At 39.6% G+C, this 20334-nt stretch overlaps 1 protein-coding gene across 1 annotated transcript; it reads left to right on the top strand.

Moving 5' to 3' along the window:
* The first annotated feature begins 288 nt into the window (after positions 1-288).
* On the top strand, positions 289-17524 carry LOC148038306 (DNA-directed RNA polymerases II, IV and V subunit 6A-like). Its single transcript, XM_087670423.1, has 6 exons — positions 289-421; positions 502-535; positions 818-990; positions 16948-16999; positions 17079-17146; positions 17229-17524. Exons 1-6 carry the CDS (start codon positions 378-380, stop codon positions 17293-17295), a joined length of 438 nt encoding a protein of 145 aa, XP_087526549.1. The 5' UTR covers positions 289-377; the 3' UTR covers positions 17296-17524.
* Positions 17525-20334: the final 2810 nt, after the last annotated feature.

A 20334-nucleotide genomic window follows, 5' to 3' on the forward strand; every position in this document is an offset into this window, starting at 1 on the left:
TTTCATTGCATTTTGTAAAAGCAAATTTGTAGCTTGGTTTGGGAGTTGATTTGGTGGGATCCTCATGCTTCCGTGATTACCCAAAGACTTAACCAGAATTATAGCAAACTTGCAATTGATCCTCATGCATGGGAGCAGCCTACATGTAAAATTTGACGTGGATCATTGATTGGGTCTAACTTGGTGCTTTCGTCGCAAGTAGCCGAGAGAATACTAGGTAGAAAGTATCTAAAACCAAAAAATCACGCAGAGAAATTACTAGAAGGTATATATAACCAATAGTAAATTTCCTCTTGCGAACATTCACAAGCTTCCAGTAGCTTCGCCCCCTCTTTCAAGCTTCCTGTCTCTCCTCGTCAAAGGAGCAGGCTCGCGCGATGGCGGACGAAGATTACAATGACTTCGACGGAGGCGATGCCGGGTAGGGTAACCTTCTCTACGCTCACAGATAGGACTCCGTTTTCTCTCTCAGGAGAATAAATCTAGTCTTCTGTCGCGCAGCTACGACGATGAGCCAGCAGAACCGGAAGTTGAGGTACCGTCTCTGTGTCATGGCTTTTCAAACAAGCGTTTATGTATCCTGATTCATGCAGTCCATTCATGAAAGAAGAGAAGTAATTGTAAAAGGATTATAATACTCATCATAGCTTTCCTGTCTCTGCACTATGTTTATTTTTGGCGTTTATGTATCTTGGTTATGCAATCCATTCATAAAATCAGAGACACGATTGTAAGATTAGGTCCCTTAATCCATTCATGCAGAGCAGAAACTATCTTGTAGGATTAGGTGCTCATTACATACTTTGCCTATTCCCAGGAAGAGGTGGAAGAGGAGGATGAACAACATACTGTACCTCTGGACACTCTTGCAGGTGAGGATGCGGAAATGAAAGATGGAGAGCAGCCGCCGGATAAACCTAGAAAGACCACCAAGTATATGACCAAATACGAGCGTGCTCGGGTTCTGGGAACTAGGGCACTGCAAATAAGGTTCTGATTTTCTATGTTGCACTCTCTCCTTTTTTGTTTTCTTTGCATTTTCATATGCGGTGGGCCTTAACGTGACTTAAGACACCCCTGCATTTGTTGTGAAGGCTACATGCAGTTGTTATTCCATACCACACATGCTTATGCATGGTGTAAGTTTGTTGCATGTGATTGTGCAGGTTGCATGTTGGCAATGACATTGTTGTCACAGGTGTCTGATTCTTGCTTACTTCAAGTAGAATACAAATCAGTTTCATTCACACTTTTGATACATATTTAGATAAAAGATAGAGCCCTATGTGATTCAGCATCACATTCTGAGTCACATGGCAATCATATTTTCACACTTGTACACAATTGCTGTGTGGAAACTTATGCCAAAAACAATTTTTGGCTTCATGCATGCACGAAGCAAAAGGTAGACAAGAACAGTTCTGAAGCCACCATTTAACAAAAGTTTGACCTATACAAAGGTCAACTTGAAAACCTTGTAGACTGTAGTAGTAACTCTTCAACAACCAACATTCAACAACCAATGCCACATAAACAAAATCTGAAACAATAAAACTAAAGTTTACACTATGGTTCTTGGGAAAAAAGAGAACAAGGTTATCTAATCCCAAGGGTTTGCCAAGTCACGAGCAAAGATTAGGTTCAAAGGCTTATTGAAGATGAAAGTATTGGTTTTAATCCTATGCAAATGTAAAGTGAAAATATAATGACTGGAGGGAAATTGATAGAGCAATGCTTGAAAGCTCTAAAATGACTAAGATAAAACTCCAATTCCATCATATTTGTAGTATGCATTATTACATCACACACCTAACACAGGTATAGAAGATTACTATCTTCCTCAGGTCTTTCAGAGTTAGTAATGTAGAACACCTTCGATAGGATCTGTTGCAATAGAGCTGCTCCTAGATGCCACAAGACACAACTAGGTAGAGTACATTCACCAATAGTTGCAATGCAAGTGCTCATTTTAGCCGTAAGTCCACATGATAATGCTCAAGACAATATCACCATGTCCAAAATCACACAACATGCTGAGATATCCATAGCCATGCCTAGGAGTGAGCTCTAGAGGAGCTTCACCATGCCTCTTGATTAGATTGTTAGGTTTAGGACATCTTTGCTTGCTTCTAGATCAAGTTGCCAATGCTAGAATCAACACGATTTGCATTGCTAGGCTTGAAACTAATTAGGGATGTTATAATAATATGAGAGGGTTTTTGGGGACAAGGATAGGAATTGCCATCCCTTGTCACCATGGAAAGGGGCTCTAATATGAGGATGGGATTGGGCCGATACAAGAATGGGATGCATTGGGATAAATGGCCGTTCCTTTTCACTTTGAGGGACCTATACGATCGAAGACATGCTTTATCAGAAAAAGCCCTCGTGTGGCCTAAAGCCAGCATTCCCTTGTATTTCTTGAGTTTTTAGTGCTTTTCATGGTCTTTGCTTACTTTTCAATGAAATAACTAATTTTTTGAGTAAAATTGCAGCCTCATAGTTGTTGCAAGCAACTTAATTTCTACCTCCAAAACTTGTGTTGCTGACTTTGTTGGGGTTGGGGTTGCTTTAGCAAGGTTCATATACTTGTCGCTTGTTGTGCTGCAACCTCAAAAACTTTGCATTTGTGGGTTGATTGCTCCCTTGGTTGGAAAATATTGAAGTTTTGCTATTTGATCTTGTGTTTTTTGCACCTTTTAGCTTTAGACAGGGTCTCATATAAGTAGTAGCCTCTTTTTATGAGGAAGTTTTGCATTCTAAATTTCCATAAAGCTAAATTATTGTTGTCAAGCTTCTCCCCCACAATCTGAGTAATATTATTAGTTCGTATTGCATTAGCCATAATGCTACAAGTTCAAGACAATGCAATGTCTTTTCAGCTAGGTAACAATAGTGCCTTCAAATAGTCTCTACAACCCTATACTCGAGGATCTCTGAGGAAAACAATTACAAGAGCCTTAGAATCTTATTGCATTCATTTTGTTGGTGCTTCACTCTTCGTTTTCTCTTGACTATTTGTGTCTGTAGAGTGTGGAACACTTTATTGGGCTATTTTGACCACAAAGTGCCCTAGGTATCTCTCTCTAATTTCTATCTTTATTAACTTTTATGATACCTGTCATGAGGACATGTATTTTTGAAACTCACTTAACATGTGGATTAATTTTTAATCACATGGTTAAGTGAATGTTGCACATGTGAGGTGTAATTGGAGGTAGAGTAAAATTTATGAGCCCGAGACTTGAGGAAATCACGGGATTTCAAAGGCAAAAGTTGCTATGAGCTTTACTGCACAGGTACTTGGTGGTATCTGGTGCCAATTGTTGGCCAGGTCATTCATTTGGCCATAAGTGTTAGTTGGTGACACTAGAGAAGTGGCATTTAATAGTATTTAACACCAATCTGATGGTCAAAGATGGTGCAAAGACACTCGAGAATGAAAGTTGCCTAGCCAATTTAATTATTGGCTAGTTAGATTATCTTTTAGGGCATCAAAATAATTATTAGATTAATTTTTGGTATTTAAAGACTGAAAATTTATATTTAATTATGGATAATATTGGAAAAACCATTCGGGAATGCTGTCACTTGTAAAAAATGCCCATGCAAGACTGAAAAACGTTAGAGGCTGGAGAGAGACATTTTAGTATATTTAGCTTGCAAGAGAGGGGGAGGAGATACCGCTAGTTTGATTTGCAGCCATTGGAGGACCTTCTGAGACAGCCAGGGGTAGGAGAAGACCAATCAATAGCCACTGACAACATCTATAGGCTATCGAGATAGGGCAGCAATAGTAAATGACTGATTTCTTTAGTTCTTTGCATCTACAAGTTGTTGAGACATGGCAATAGTAGTAAACGATATATTTTCTTTAGTTCTTCACAAAGAAAGTTTGAATTTTATCTCTTCTCAACATTCACTTATCCAGTCTTTCTACAGCTTTGCTACGAAGAATACAGCATTGAGATCACCAGAGATTGAAAAATTTCAGATTTATCTGCTGTAAACCCTAATTTGCAAATCAATATGCTCTTGCTGTGAAGTACATCTCTAATGAAGTGGTACTTTACCTATATGTGCTTCGTCTTTGCATGGAAGACAAGATTCCGTGCTAGCATGATAGCACTCTGACAATCACAATGGAGAACAAGTAACTTTGTGATGCCAAGCTCTCCCACCAGACGTGAAAGCCATAAAGCCTCCTTGCATGCCTTAGTGGCAGCCATATACTTTGCTTGTGTAGTAGACAATGCAACACACTTTTGTAGCTTGGAGATCCAAGAGATTGCTCCTCCTGTGAAAGTAAACACGTATCTAGAAGTGAATTTTCTGCAATCCGCATGACCATCATAGTCTGCATCCGTAAAGCCAACAACAAATGCCTTCTGCTTCCCAAAGCAGATGCACAACTCCTTTGTGCCTTTGAGGTATCCCATAATACCTTTCACTACTTCCCAATGCTTTTTGCCAGGGTTTACCATGTATCTGCCAACTACTCCCACTGCAAAGGCAATGCCAGGACATGTAGCAACCATAGCATACATCAAACTGCCAACAACTGAAGCATATGTTATCTTGGCCATTTTAGCCTTCTCATCATCAGATGTAGGGCTGTCATTTGCACTGAGTTTCACATATGGAGGCAATGGAACCCCAATCTTTTTTCCCCTCTCCATATTGAAATGTTGCAAAACCTTGGAGATATACTCCTACCGAGATAGATAGAGTAATCCTTTTGACCTATCTCTGAGTATTCACATGCCAAGAATGTGATTTGCATCACCAAGATTCTTCATGTCAAAGCTGCCATGAAGACTTTGCTTCAATGAGTCCAAGGCATGAGTATCCCTGCTAGCAATTAGCATGTCATCAACATAGAGGACCAAGATAATCAGGGTGCCATTTGTTGTCTTCTTAGTATAGAAGCAGTGATCCACTTGACTTCTATGGAAACGTTGAGATTGCATAAATGTATCAAACTTGTGATACCATTCTCTTGGTGCTTGTTTCAGTTTATACAAACTCCTTTTGAGTTTACATACCATCTTTTCTTTCCCTTTTTCAAAAAACCCTTTAGGTTGCTGCATATATATGTCTTCATGCAGATCGCCATGTAAAAATGCAGTCTTTACATCCATTTCTATGATCTCCATATCTTCAGTTGTAACTAAGCCTAAAATGGTTGTCAATGTAGTTATCTTGACTACAGGAGAGAGAATCTCATCAAAGTCAATTCCATGCTCCTGCTTGTATCCCTTTGCAACCAATCTTGCTTTGTACTTTCGTGAGGAACTAGAAGTGACCTTCATCTTGTAAACCCATTTGCATGGAAGTGTTTTCTGCCCTTTAGGCAAATGCACGAAGTTCCAAGTGCCATTTTTTTCAAGAGATTCAATTTTTGACAACATGGCTTTATACCATTTCTTGCTGTCCTGTCTGTCCATTGCTTCCTTGTAGCAAAACGGTTCACCACAGTCTGTTAACATGACATAATCAGCCACATAATTTGTACCAGGAATGAATCTATGAGGTTGTCTAGTAGCCCTAGACGATCTCCTAACCCAATGATCATTGTTTGCTGGTGGTTGAGTATTTTCAGCTTGCTGTCCTGGCATTTCAGCTTGCAAATCAGCACTAACAGCTTGTTCTCTTGGATGTTTCTACACATGTAGTGGCTCATTATCATGGGCAATAGTTGGCTGATCATTTCCAGCATTATTTTCTGCATTTACAGGTTCATTTACAGCAGGTATTTGCTGCTGTAGAGCGGGCACGTTTTGCTGATCAAAAGGTATTTCTTCTCGGAATACAACCCTACAGACCTCCTCAGTCTTTTCAGGCTGTTTATGCATGCGATCTTCTCGAAAGATAACATCATTGTTGTGTACAATTTTTCTTTTCTCGAAATCCCATTGTCTATACCCCATTTCACCCTCGTCACTATATCTTAGGAAAATGCATTTACAGGACTTTGGCTCAAGTTTGTTGCGTTTTTCTTTATGAATGTGCACAAAAGCCTTTGCTGTCACAAAATGCCTGAAAGGCCTTGGACACAAATTTCTCACCATTGTCAGAGCGAAGACACTTAAGTGTCTTAACAATTTGATTTTCAACCAATGCCAAGAATTTTTGAAACTCGTTAAGCGTTTCGTCATTGCTACGAATAGGGTAAACCCATATCTTTCGCGTAGCATCATCAACAAAGTTGACAAAGTATTTCTTTCCCCCTAAAGATAACCCTAGCATCCGACATGCATCGAAATGTACTAATTCTAGATGAGAATATTTCAGTGAAAGAGACTTCTTATGAGATGTCTGTGCATGTTTACCATAAACACAATGATCACAATGCTCAAAATCAATATCAAGAAGGCAAGGTAAGTAACCCAAACGAGAAAGCACTTTCATTCCTGTTTGACTCACGTGTCCCAAGTGGCGATGCCACAAAGAAACACTTGGTTGCTTGGTCATGGCAACAATATGGTCATGCACACTAGATACATGAAGTGGATACAAAGTATCACTCTTGTAACCTTTGGCAATAATCCTAGATCCCTTACAGATCTTTCATTTTCCATCACCAAAGGTGGTATGAAAACCATCATCATCTAGCTGCCGTGTGCTAATCAAGCTCTTCTTGAGTTGAGGTACATGCCGTACATGTTGAAGTGTGAAGACAGAGCCATGCTGAAATTGCAACTGCACACTGCCAATACCTGCAATGACACATGCATAGTTGTCCCTAAGATGGACAACACCATGTCGACCCCCTGAAACTGCAACTACACATTGCCAATACCTGCAATGTCACATGCATAGCTGTCCCCAAGATGGACAACACCATGTTTGACTCGTGTCCCAAGTGGCCATGCCACAAAGAAACACTTGGTTGCTCGGTCACAGCAACAACATGGTCACGCACACTAGATACATGAAGTGGATACAAAGTATCACTCTTGTAACCTCTGGTAATAATCCTAGATCCCTTACAGATCTTCCATGTTCCATCAGCAAAGGTGGTATGAAAACCATTATCATCTTGCTGCCCTATGCTAATCAAGCTCTTCTTGAACTGAGGTACATGCCGTACATGTTGAAGTGTGAAGACAGAGCCATGCTGAAACTGCAACTGCACGCTGCCAATACTTGCAATGTTACATGCATAGTTGTCCCCAATATGGACCACGCCATGTTGACCCCCTGTATAGGCAAAGAACCACTCACGATGAGGGATGACATGAAAGGAAGCACCTAAATCGAGAATCCATGTATGCATGTCATAATTTGTATCTGGAAGTAAAGCATGTGCACCAAAGTGTGAAGAGACAAAGAGTGCGTCACTCCCACTATCATTGTCATGAGTGACTACATTCACCTCTTCAATTTTGACACTGCTCTTCTTAGGCTGACTGTATTTGTTCTCTTCTTTGCTGTCATTTGTCTTCTTGCCTTTTACTTTCTTTTTCTTCCATTTGTAGCAATCACGTTTAAAGTGACCCTTCTTACCACAATGGTGGCATTCAACATCTTTGCCACGTGATTTATTGTGTCCCTTGCTATCAGATTTGCCTTTTTGCTGTGATCTATCCCTAGTATGTAAAGCACTAGAAGACTTACTGGATGCATTGTTCTACCGATTTATTTCTTCCATGAGTAGAGCACTCTCTACATCAGCATACAAAAGAATCGCATTGGAATTGCTCATAGCAGTTCTGAATGTATCCCAACTCTCTGGAAGAGTGCAAAGCAATAACGTAGCCCTAAATTCTTCATCAATTAAGAACTTCAAGGCAACTAGCTGGCTGAAAATAGAGTTAAACTCACTTAGGTGAGTAGACATTGTTGTACCCTCTTTCATACCCAAATCCATAAGCTTTTTCAGCCAATACGCTTTGCTTGTAGCACTTTTTTGTGCATACAATTCTTCCAGTTGAGTCCATATAGCATATGCAGAATCCAAACCTTCAATGTTGAACAATAAGGCATCAGAAATCGATAGCTCGATGGTTGAGCGTGCAAGCTCATTTAATTCACCCCAATCTTCGTGTTCCATGTCTGTGGGCTTTGCCCCTTTGGTTTTAATCGGCTTTGCTTGCTTCTTTTGCAACAGGATATTGTAGCACTGTTTTTGCCAAACTGCAAAGTTATGTGCTCATTCAAGCTTCTTTATGTGCATGAGATTATTGCTGTCACTGTTGCCAGCCATGATTTTCAGCCCAAATGTGACAAAAAAAAAACAGCAAATGCAGGCCCAAAACTGTCACCCAAGTGACCAAGGTACAAATAAGTACCAACCAGCAATAAATGACCACGTAGAAGCACAGATTTTAGATCTGTAATTAAATTTTCAGAAGCACCAAACCATGTGCTACAACATTCCACAACTGATTACAGCTGTTCCAAGGGCATATGCATCACATTACATGAGAAATCCCAAATTTTAGCTGTAGTTTCTGTTGTTCATGTACCCACGGGCATAAAATTTGACACGCACGGTCAAAAGCCCCAAATTTTTGTGCTCAAAGCATTAACCATACATGTGAACTGTCCCTGACACGCATAGAATAGGCCAGTTTTGCCAAAATAGAGCAATTTCAGCAAAACCCCCAAATTTCACTGACCAATCTGTCCCAATTGCATTAATATATGTTCCCAAAAGCATAAACCGGGCAAAATTAACAAAATTTCACAAAATTTCGTAAAAGCCCCAAAATTTTCGGGTCCAAATGTACACGAATGTCAGGTAATCTGACTCGGCTGAACAGAATTTCACCAATACGATTAAAGCCCCAAATTTTATGGGTCCAATGTTGAGAAATTTCACTTAGATGAGCAAAATTTCAATAAATTTGGCAAAATCCCCAAATCAAATGTGCATAATGTTTGCAATTTCTGACGCAGATGTCTCAATTTTGCATAAACAGTACTTAGTCTGGAGAAGGCCCAAATTTTTGGGCCAAAATTGCACAAATATGACCTTTTGTGCTTGCGCGCATGAACCCTTAGAGAAAGGAGTTTGAAAAAAAGATTTTTTGAAGTTTTTTTTTTTTTTGGATGACAGGTTCGTCGCCTACAAGAAATTTATCTTGTTGCACGCCACCTGGTCTAGATCTAATGTTGCCGTGTACAGCTGGTTGCCCGTCGTTCGTCAACTGGAGCTTGGCCCTGTCGCACTCTCTCCATAGCCCGCCTTCTGCAGCTCACGACTTGTCGTTTGTCTATAGAGATGGTGTTTTTGTCCCGCACCTTCACCCTAGAACTGACTGACAGAGACGTGATCTGTTGACTTGCACGAGCTTCGAAAAGTACAAAACGCCTCAACCGCAACTTTGATATCAGTTTGTAGTGACCAAGAGGTACGAAGATCAAGACAATAGGTGTTCGTTATGCATAGAGAGAGAGAGAGAGAGAGAGAGAGAGAGAGAGAGAGAGAGCAAAGCAGAGAGTGCATGATTTTAGGTACAATGAGGAATGTACCATTTTAGGTTTTTAGATAGGTATGTGTGTGTTAGTACAAGTGCTAAGGGTGTGTTCACACCTGAGCACATTATAAGGCCGGAGGGCCTTTATTCCCAACAGAATACCCTGTACTTTTAGGCTGAATACCCATTGAATCTCTTTTATATTTTTGCCCATACCTTTCAGCATATTGAACATCATCATGAATGCTCTTGGGCTGCATTGCACTTACTTTCGAAGAAAGGGTTGAATCTAGACCAAAGATGTATTTGTTTAATTTTGCCGAATCATCAATTTCTTCAATGTACATAGAGAGATTGAGGAACATATTGGAGTAGTCACGAACGGACATGCCCCTTTGTTGAAGACCATACCATCTTCTTTGCAATCTTTCTTTTCCCATTGGAGAGACAAACGCCTCTAACATTGCCTTCTTAAAATCCTCCCAAGAAGCAAAAGTGTGGCCAACTCTTTTCATGTATCTCCACCATGTATGTGCGAGGCCTTCAAGATGGAGTGCTGCAAAATAGATCTTAGCTTCATCATGGCAAGGAAAAAGTGTGAAGCACATCTCTAATTTATTTACCCATTCTTCCCATTGTGTTGGAGATGCATTATCTCCCTTGAAGTTGGAAATGGTGATCTTCTCTTTGTACTCCCTCATTATAGGTTGGCTGAAAATTGTTAGAGTGCTACCCAAAGGATGATTGTCTTCAAGACTCTCTATACATTGAACCTCTTCCAAAAGAATTTGGTCTAGAAGCATTACCACCTTGACTTGGTTGATCCAATCTAAAAGATTGAGGTTGTCCACTAGTGGGCTGACCATAAAATGAGTTCTCTTTGTTAGTGATATCATGGAATGACCTTTTTTCCTCAAATCTTCTATTCCTATCATGCATCTTCGATTCTTTTTACTTGATGGTAGATTGGAAAGGAAAGGATTTGTGGAACGGTTCACATCTATGAAACTCTTCATTCCCGTCTTCTTTTTAGTCCTCCTCCTCTTCATAAGTTGCCTCATGTCTTGAATTGAATTGTGGACGGGCATGATGCTTTGATGGTATCGGTGGCTGATAATAGGCACTCTTCAACGTTGATGGCTTTCCTTCTTCATAGGTTGACATTATTGGTCGATCAATTCTTTTTCCTTTCATATTAGTTGGCTGGGCTGAAGTATTTCCAATATGAGAAGTGGGTACATTTGGCATAGAAAGTGTGGTTTGAGTTTTCAAGTTGTTGATGATCACTTGGTCTTTCCTTTTGTTTTTGGCCATTAGGGATAGTTGCTATCAAAGATGACTGTTCTAGAGAAAACTAACAATATCTTGCTTAATATTGCACCAATTCCAATAATTTCTTGATCCAAAGGAAGCTCATATAGTGGGGATATTCCAAATTTATTAAGATCTCAGCTTGCAAGAGGGTTAATAGGTGTAATGACCTCAAACAATGCACCCCTGTCAACCTGTCTAGGTGTAGTCCCACTATACCAGCTGTCAGAAAAACTGTTATAACTTTTGCTCCCGATGTCCGATTCGCTGAACTTTTGGTTCAAATTGAAGCTTGACATTCCCTCTTCAAATCAAGATCGGATCATGACAGAAAATTCTATAGGAGAAATTGTGTACCTGTCCTGTGAATTCCTACACCCTGTAAATACCTTGTGAATGTTGTGTTTCACCTTGATTTGTCTCTTGGAGTACTTGTAGACACCCAAAACACTTAGTAGACATGTGACGGATTGTAGGGCACTTGTAGGTATCCAAGAAACACCTGTAATTGATTGGTAACTGTTGGAAATGATTAGTAATTACCCTGTCACTTGTAGTAATCAGGAGGGCTAAATGACCATGTTCTCTTGTTGTTGAATGTTTCTAATATCTGTGAATCGTTGATCTTACTGAAATACCATTGTCAATTCTTGGCTCAAAAGATGTATCTGCACTTAAATTGAAAAAAATGCGTGGGATCCATGACTTGAGGGATGTGTAAATTTCCCTCTCAAGCCGCTTTGTGCTCCCCTTCAGGGTCATTGTTAGTAGGGGAGAGTCACCTCACTATTGTCCTACCAGCTTGCCCGACATCCACTTTTTCTCGTGGGTATAGACATGGCAAGGTACATGCTAAGGCTAAGAAAACAATGATGATATGCAATAGGTTGAAAATAATTCTTTCATCCCTTTAATGATATGTAAGTGGAAGTAGGAAATTGATTAAATGGAAAAGGATAGGGATAGGTATTGCCCTTTCTTGCAGTGACTCACTGCATACAATGAATTCCACTTACCACTTGATTTTTACTTTTAGCTATATTGCAATCAATCACATTCAAGCAATCAAAGTTGGGGTTAGGTATAAAATTCCAGCAAATGAGAAAGATTAGCATCAATTGGCTACTGATTTTAAGTGGGTAGGATGAAGAAAATTTAGCATAGCCACATTCAGCCCTAAGTTGGGTCTATATGCACTTAGTTGTCAATTTCAAAATAGCACGACCCTTAATCCTCCGTTTTTCAGCAAATGGATGGCTTTAGCAATTGGATTTAAAGAGAATTAAGAGCAAAATGTAGAAGTACCTCTTTCATTGTTGAAGGTAGATGATCATGGAAGCTTCAATAACCATATGAGACTTGAAAAGCTTGATCTCCAGCTTGAGATGGCCAAGAATACCTTCAAATTGTAATTCCCAAGATGAATATTTAGCTCATAAACTCCAATTCTTCTCGAAGAAAGCTCCTATGACCATAAGCTTAATGGAGATGATCCTTATGAGCTCCAAATGTGACTGAAAATTGAAGGGGAATCAATGATGAACCTTCCATGAGAGTAGAAGACTTCAAATCTTGAAAAAGAGCTCTCCCATTGAAGTACTTGAACTTGCATAAGCTGTCCATATACTTGCAACATCAAAATCAAGCTCCATTCTTGCAATGTTGAAGCAAGACCTTCAAATTTTGGCAAAATCCAATGCCTAGAAGCCTTAGGAGGCATCAAGAGCCAAAAGCCCCATGATTCTAATATTCAAAGACCAAAAATTTTAAAAGAATCAAGTGGCTGCCCTGTTTGCCCCAAATCAAGAGAAGAGGATGCTCCAATCTTGCTTGAAATCCTTAATGCAGACCCAGTGTGTGTTGTAGATGCTTTCCCTTGACCTTTAGAAGCTAAAAGGTATCAACAAGAAGCCAAATCTTCAAGAAATTGAAGGAATCTTCATGCTATCCATTTTCAGCCATAGCCAGGGTTGTGAAGGAAGCTTCAGGACCGAATGATAGTGAAAGATCAAGCAATAGAGTATAGATACTTCATGTCAAGGCGGTCAATGATCCAACAAATGAAGGAGAGGCTCAGTGATGGAGAAGAATGATGATTTCCAAGACAAGAGTATGCTGAAAAAAATCAGCACAAATTGCCAAACGCCTCCTCTTGCATCACGTGATGAGAAACTTGATGAAGATCAAGCAAATAGGAAGTCAATAGGCTGCCTAGGGTATTAGGAATCATCTCCAGTAGGTGGCTTGAAGAGTTATGGCCATGGTAGAGAGAAATGAGAAAAGAACTCGATGGCAGTTTTCAGCAAGAACTTTGGAAAGAGAAAAGAGAAGCTTGCTCCAAAAAGTAACCAAGGTTTAACCCTTCTAAGCCTTGTTTAGGCATTAATTAAGTCCATGTTCCTTCAAAATGGCCCAAAATTGACCGTGAACCACCAAAATGACCATGAATCCCCCATTATTTCTTCAGACATTCTTCAAGACCATCAAATTTAGTCACAACTTACTACAGAGACCTTAACTAGTAACGGTTTCAACTGTGTCAAATCCTGTGACTAATTCTTGTCTTCCAGTTACTTTGTGCCTAAACTTGTAACTAGATTCACCATGAAAATGACCTTTCCAATGGATCAAAGATGAGCTTTGATACCAATGTAAAATAGATAATTCTCACAGCAAGCAAATAACTGAAAATACAAGAAATACACCATATGTGCCAAGAAAGCATAGCCAAGGTGGCTAAGCATGAAATTATATTCCCATGGAAGGTTGAGAATCATAGATGGATGCTGTAACATGAATATTCACCTCATGCCAAGGTGGGACATGGTATGCACCCCATGATCTTTTTGGCTAAGAGTATACACTCTCTTAGATGGTGGAAGGAAGGAAACCTCAAATCTTATATTTTTCAAAATGGCAAAAGATCCTTCGCATGTTACATCTCCACCTTTTATACTTAACCCTAGGCTAAGGCATTTATACTTTATTATACAATTGTTGCTCAAAGGCCAAGGTTAAAGGGCTTTAGATTCATTTTTAAAATCACGTCATCCATAATGAAGGGTTTTCTATCTACTCCAAAGTTGAATCCAATCCCAATCTCAGTCCCTTCCGACAATGATAGTGTCACTCTAAGGAGATTGAGAGGGGGGTCATTCTCAAGGAGAGAGCATAGCTTCTACACCCCGTGGTATCTATGTTCATTAGTGGCTGGTCATTGGTGCGGCAGATCTTGGATCTACCCTCAGTTAGTGCCTCATAGCATTTGTGATTGGTTTGGTCCTTACCTTGTGCTAGGCTAGAGCTCCTTAAGCTCATCAATGAATGGATGGCGATAGATGCCCATATCCTTGACCTTACAACATCCGTGCATAAGCAAGTTGAGGATTAGGTATCTCAAGCGGAATCCAAACGGATACATGCCATCCATATCCAATTCATAGATTCCTTACCTCTTTTGTAAACTTTGAAAATGTTGAATTGATGTGATGCTATGCTTATGAGTCTACTAGTGTATTCTAGATACCATTTGTAGGTCTATTTTGTGTATGCCATGTTGTCAAGCTTGCCATGTTCTTAGTTCGAAACGTATGATGGTCACACACACCAAGTGAAAAGCATTCGAGAACCTTATGGAGGACCGTTTGACATCGTGGGTCTTATCAATATTAGTTAGTGCCATGTTTTTGGACATGTGGCTGTTAACTCATATTTGCTCCAAAAGATTACACAGTTATTGTGGTAGGCATGTATGCTATTGTAATCTATCTCTAGTTTTTGCAATTCTTTCTTTGCATCATCACAAGACTCGAGCATCATGGTTCTAGCAGGTGATATATGGCATCTCAATGTTTTGAAATCCCCAAAAGTATCGACTTTACTATCCACTACCTAATATTTTTTTATAATAACAAGTTAAATTTTTTGTCTACTTGAACAACTCGGTTACACTTTTATCACTCTATCTATACTTTGCTTGAATACTCAAGAGGAAGTGTCTTTAAATAGAGTACCCGGCAAACAGTGGTATGGAGGTCTCCTCTTTCAATAAGCCTAAATACTATGCATCCATAGGTAGCAATGCCTCAAATATTGCCTCCATCTCAGGCTCCAACATTTGAGAACGCGGAGACAAAAATAGTATCTTCTCTTCCAAGATTGGGTCTTGGGCATTTTTTTCTTTGTCTTGGCATCCATCTTTCTTTTTTTTCAGTTGAGGTGTTTTTAATAATTTAACTATCATTTCCTACAATACTATTTTGTTTTCTTTTCATGACATGTGGAGTGTTACTTTGGTGGCTGTGCCTTCGCATCCTTGGTTGGCATCAAAGCCTTCTCCCCGATCGAGTTTCAAGCATACCTATGACACTTGGTTAGCATTGGAGGCTTGGGGCCCTCTCTTGAGATGAAATATGGGCACATTTTGATATTTTCATTAGGATTGCAAATGTATTGTAATAAGAACATGTGCCCAAGAAACTACAAGTCTTGCATGGTATAATTGTATTGCATCAGCCTTTGTGGGATCCATGTGTCCCCCATTAGTTTGTATAATATGCCCCAAAAAGTGGATTTCATGTAAAAACAACTCACTTTTCTTGTCATTGATCACCAACCAATGCTTATGTAAGCCATTGAACACTATGTCCAAATGCTTTCTTTGCTTCTCATTCTTTGAATGCACTATCATATCATCAAAGTGAGTGCCCACAAAAGCTCTATGTGATTTAAATATGCTAGCCATTATCTACTTGAATGTGGTAGGAGTATTCATAAACCCAAACAACATGACGAGGAATTCAAACAGTCCAAAGGATATCTTAAAACTTTGATACATCCTGTGGCCTTATGGGTATATGATGGTATCCACTTCTCAAATCAATACAACTGAAAATAACTGTATCCATGGTATTGTTGAGCCTAGGAATTGGAAGTCGATTCTTGATTGTGATTTTATTTGATGTACGATAGTCAATGCATATATGCCATGAACCATCCTTCTTTTGCACCAAAAACATCAGAGAACAGTAAGTAGATGAGTTGGGCTGAGCCAACCTCTTTTCCAAAGGCTCATTTACTCGGCTCATAATCTCCGCTTGTTGGGTTATACTCACCTTGTATGGTGGCTCCTTAGGAGGGGTGCTTCTGGGAATCAAGTCTATGCCATGATCTTTTGGCTTGTTAGGCAATAGCTGCCCCAATGTTGGCTTTGTACCAACTCTAAGACACAACACCTAAATGCATAATTTAAGAAAAGATAGAGAATGCGAAAGGTAGAAGAGATCCTCAAATCTTATATTATAGTAGTAACTAGGGTGTACAACATATTTGCCATTGATAGCATATTTGTGCAATGCTTTAGCCACATGGGTGTACAAGGTATCAACTAGCGATGGTGAAAATGCTTGTGCTTTAGCCCCATGTGCTATCGTGCACACTCTCACATTTTGCATCTTTAGAGCAAGTTCCTATCCAATCCAAGACATGATCAGCCTTCGCTTGGTCTTGCAAGCCATGAACACTACAGCTCTTGCTGCTTGAATCACACACTAACATTTGCGCTGTTACATCCTTGAAGATTCAGATGAGCCTTGGTAGCATTGATCACAGTGGTTGTAAAGTGACCAAGTGTGAATGCACTGGGGGCACTTTAGGTTTAGGGCAGTCAAGTCCTATCTATAGGACTCAAGTCTCTATCGTGCACATCATTGTGTGATCACCACTCTTGGACTCTTGGCTTGTGTACGGACGCATTGACTAATGGGCCAATAGATTAAGAGTGGTGATCACACAATGATGTGCACAATAGGGCCTCAAGTCTTCTAACTAGGACTCATACACCCTAACCATAAAGTGGACCTAGTGCATTTGTACTTGGTCACTCTATGACCATGGTGAACAATCCTGCCAATTCCCATTGGGATGTCCAAGGATGTAGCACGCACCATCCCACACTTGCGATCGTGATGTGGAATCACAATGCAAAGACCATGATGACTCCAAATCACATTGTTGCTAAGGGGAAGAGAAGAGAGCGATGCTGATGATCACAATCCCTTTGGTTTATCTGCTGTTTCCTTCTAAGTAATGTGTGTATTGGAAGAGAATCCAAACGTAAGGTGCACCTTCAATTTGTTGCTAACTACTGTTTGTATGCATTAATAAATTGTGTGATTTGCTTTTATAAGCTGTTATCTATTTTCTTGTACAGTATGAATGCGCCTGTTATGGTGGAGTTAGAAGGGGAGACGGATCCTCTTGAGGTAAATGTCTGCTTTTGTGCAGATGCTGTATTTTGTGTTTTTGTCTCTTTATTGCTTTTAAAGATGGGCAGTTGTATAGATTGCAATGAAAGAGCTGCGAGCGCGGAAAATTCCATTCACGATTCGACGCTACTTGCCTGATGGAAGGTGATAAAATTTTAATTTTAATGTGTCAAAGCTCTGAAGATGGTTTCAACTTGAAAGTGTCCTAACGTCTTGTCTCCTGTAGCTTTGAGGATTGGGGTGTCGATGAGCTAATTGTGGAAGATTCCTGGAAGCGCCAAGTTGGCTCATGATGTGAATATACACTGCTTGTTGAAAGTGCTCAGGCTTCCTTGTTATAGATCTCTTTTTCCACTGGTGAGATTTTGTATTTGGGATTAGCTCACACCAAGAAGTTGTTGATCCAACCTGTCATGATACTTGCTTATGCAAAGCTTTCGAGGCACCAGAAGTTGTAAGCTGTTGTATTTTAGCACTCGATATTATACATCAAGCATGTCCAGAAGTTTAAGTATTCATCCACCTGTCCCAGAACTTGCTTTTGGGAATCTTTCAAGGCACGAATGGCTGTAAGCTGTGGTATGTCTAACACACACTGTTATCTTTGAAGATGTTTTATGATGCCAAGGATGTTTCATGATGCCTGGAGTTTGGTACAACTCTTTTATAGATTTATTTTTGCACTGGTGAGATTGTGTAATTGGGATTAGTTCACTCCAAGTTGTGGGTCCAAACCAACCTGTTCTGATACTTACTTATAGAAATCTTTCAAGGTACTAGAAGCTGCAAGCTGTTGTATTTAGTTATTATACATCAAAGCATGTCCAGAGCTTGAATAAAGTATTCGTCCACCTGCTCATGGGAATCTTTCAAGGCACGAATTGCTGTAAGGTGTGTATGTTTAACACACACTGTCATAGAGCAAGCATGTCCAGAAGTTGAACAATTATACTTATGAAGGCGGGCATTATCAGCATAAAAGTTTCACGTATGGCTTTCAGGTTAAGATGCTTCCAGATGTAGGTTGTAGATGGTTGATTTATGCCGCCAAGCAGCAAGATGGAAAATTCTTCATTTGATAAGTTTTAAATTTGAAACTGCTGGTCTCATGTCCTTTTAGTGTGAGGGTGGAAGAAGCTAAGTAGGACAGGTATTTTGATTACCATTCCTGGTTATTAGTATTTGCAATAGCTGTAATGGTCTCTGCTTTGACAAGAAGCACATGGGAGAAATGGTCTCAAAGGTTGAATATGCTGCAGAAGGTATACTTCTACATTCAGATGAATGCAACCTTGGGAACTCGTATGAGAGCCAGTTTAACCGCTTAAGCAATGACCAAGTATTTTCTAGACGTCAACAAACAGTATGCAGTATAAATTATGTTTTTGGCTTACAGTTCAAATTTTTGAAAAACCCTTCCAAAGGTTAGATGCCCCTTCTGGCCTCAAATATAAAGATGGCTGTGATACAATCTGCTTTGAGGCTAAAAGATGTGGCAATGACAGTCTTGGCTTTCACAATATCATCGGAGACGGGGTTTGAAAGGTCAAGCATTTTTCGTGATGTATGTATCTGTTTCAAGTTTTTGATGAACCTGCCCTGAGGTTGAGTCGCCCTTTTGGGCTTTAAGGTAAAGACGTTCATGACATTGGTACTTTTGGAGGATATTGTAGTGCTCTTATCACCACTTGAATGTGGATAAGCTTGACTTCATGTTGTTGCTTAATGAAATTTTCTACTAATAAATGTTAGGGCCAAAGGTAAAATGATTCAGCATACCATACAATACTTTATTCAGTCTGTGAAGGTATAATTCTGGAGTATGAATTCATCACCAACATAGCAAACAAAATCTTCTGAACAATGTCCTAAAAGTATTCCAATGCCTACACCTTACTACAATAATGTAAGGTACAGGCCATCTTAATGAAATTCTTGTGTTAAAATTTGATGTCGGGTTGGCTTTGTTGAAGAGTAGATTAATTCAATCCTGAAAAGGATGGGTGTTGAAGTGGAAACAGGGGGTTAATGGGGGAGAGAGTGGTCGATAAGCAAGGTTAGTGACTAATTAATCTGAATGAGTGTAATAACCCTAAGTAGATTGATTCAATCTTGAAAAAGGATGGTTGTTGAAGCGGAAATAGAGAGTTATTGGGGGAGAGAGTTGTCCATACGCAAGGTTAGTGGCTAATTAATCTAGACGAGTGTGTAGTACACCCTAAGTTAGATTGGCGCGGCAACACATGCAGCTATTTGCATGGGAGCTTGCCCCCACTCTTATTGGCAAGCATAGCATAGCTAATTTTTGGACAAAGAAGATATTGTTGTGATATTACACAAGGGATGTTGAAAAATCAATCAGTTTTGAGCCGATTGTTTCTTTGGGGGTGACAATTGATGTAGACCTTTGGTAGAGTGTATCAACTACAAGTTGAAGCTAACCCTTGAATTGTCTTGGAGATCTTGGCAATTAGCATACAAAGGATCATGGAGAAAGGAGGGTAAGAAGCAACTAAGAAGGTTGCTTTGAACATTCTTAAAGTTCGTTTCAATGTTCTCAAACTCAATAGCAGTCAATATTGGTTTATTGGTTGTCCATTAACGTACATGGAACTGGCTACACGGTTCAACACAATACTTCAAGAAGGTGGAGTGGTGGATCAAGATTGACTATGGTGGTAAGGGGCTTCTTTGAGGTGGTATTTAGTACAAAGGAAGCTACTAAGAAAGTGCAAAATCAAGGGGATTTACTTTTGGGATCCTGACCTTGTATGCTTATTTTTGTGGTAGTTGGACATTAACAGGGATAGTCTTATGTGTGATTGTCCTATGTGGGTAGAGATTATTGAGCTTTTGACATATTTGTAGAATATGTTACTAGATATTGCCAAGTGTTTGGGCAAGCCCTTATACATCTTGCATCTAGCTAGCTCGTTCAGGAATCGCATGTCTTCTATCGAATACTAAAGATTAGCAATTGAAATATGGGATGTTTAGGTACCATATTTTCAAACTTCTATGGAGTAGGTTTGTAGGCTTGTGTCACAATTGTGGTCAATGGGGCCATTACTTTTGCAAATGTCCAAGCATTAGTAACGATAGGAAAGAGCCAAATTAGAAGGGAAAGTTTTGTGGGTTGAAATCGCCAAGACAAATAAGTCTAATAAGTTTGACACTGTTGAAGCAAGGGAGAATAATGACAAGGGATGGCACACTATTAGGAATTACAAAGGGAAAGGCAAGTTTGATGCCATTTTTTCGAAGAGCACTTGGGGAGAAACCTCCTCAAATGATAAACATTTGGAATTGTGTGGTTGTACCCAAAGCTAATA

Source organism: Lygodium microphyllum, chromosome 3 (genome assembly GCF_053477565.2).
Source record: "Lygodium microphyllum isolate KBCC chromosome 3, Lygodium_microphyllum_v1.1.10, whole genome shotgun sequence".
Lineage (NCBI taxonomy): Eukaryota > Viridiplantae > Streptophyta > Polypodiopsida > Schizaeales > Lygodiaceae > Lygodium > Lygodium microphyllum.

Excerpts from the sequence above, each read along its gene's own strand:
- LOC148038306 (XM_087670423.1), top strand. The coding sequence starts at position 378 with ATGGCGGACGAAGATTACAATGACTTCGACGGAGGCGATGCCGG. Across the intron at positions 422-501 it reads TTCGACGGAGGCGATGCCGG|CTACGACGATGAGCCAGCAG; the intron begins GTAGGGTAACCT and ends TCTGTCGCGCAG. Across the intron at positions 991-16,947 it reads ACTAGGGCACTGCAAATAAG|TATGAATGCGCCTGTTATGG; the intron begins GTTCTGATTTTC and ends TTTCTTGTACAG.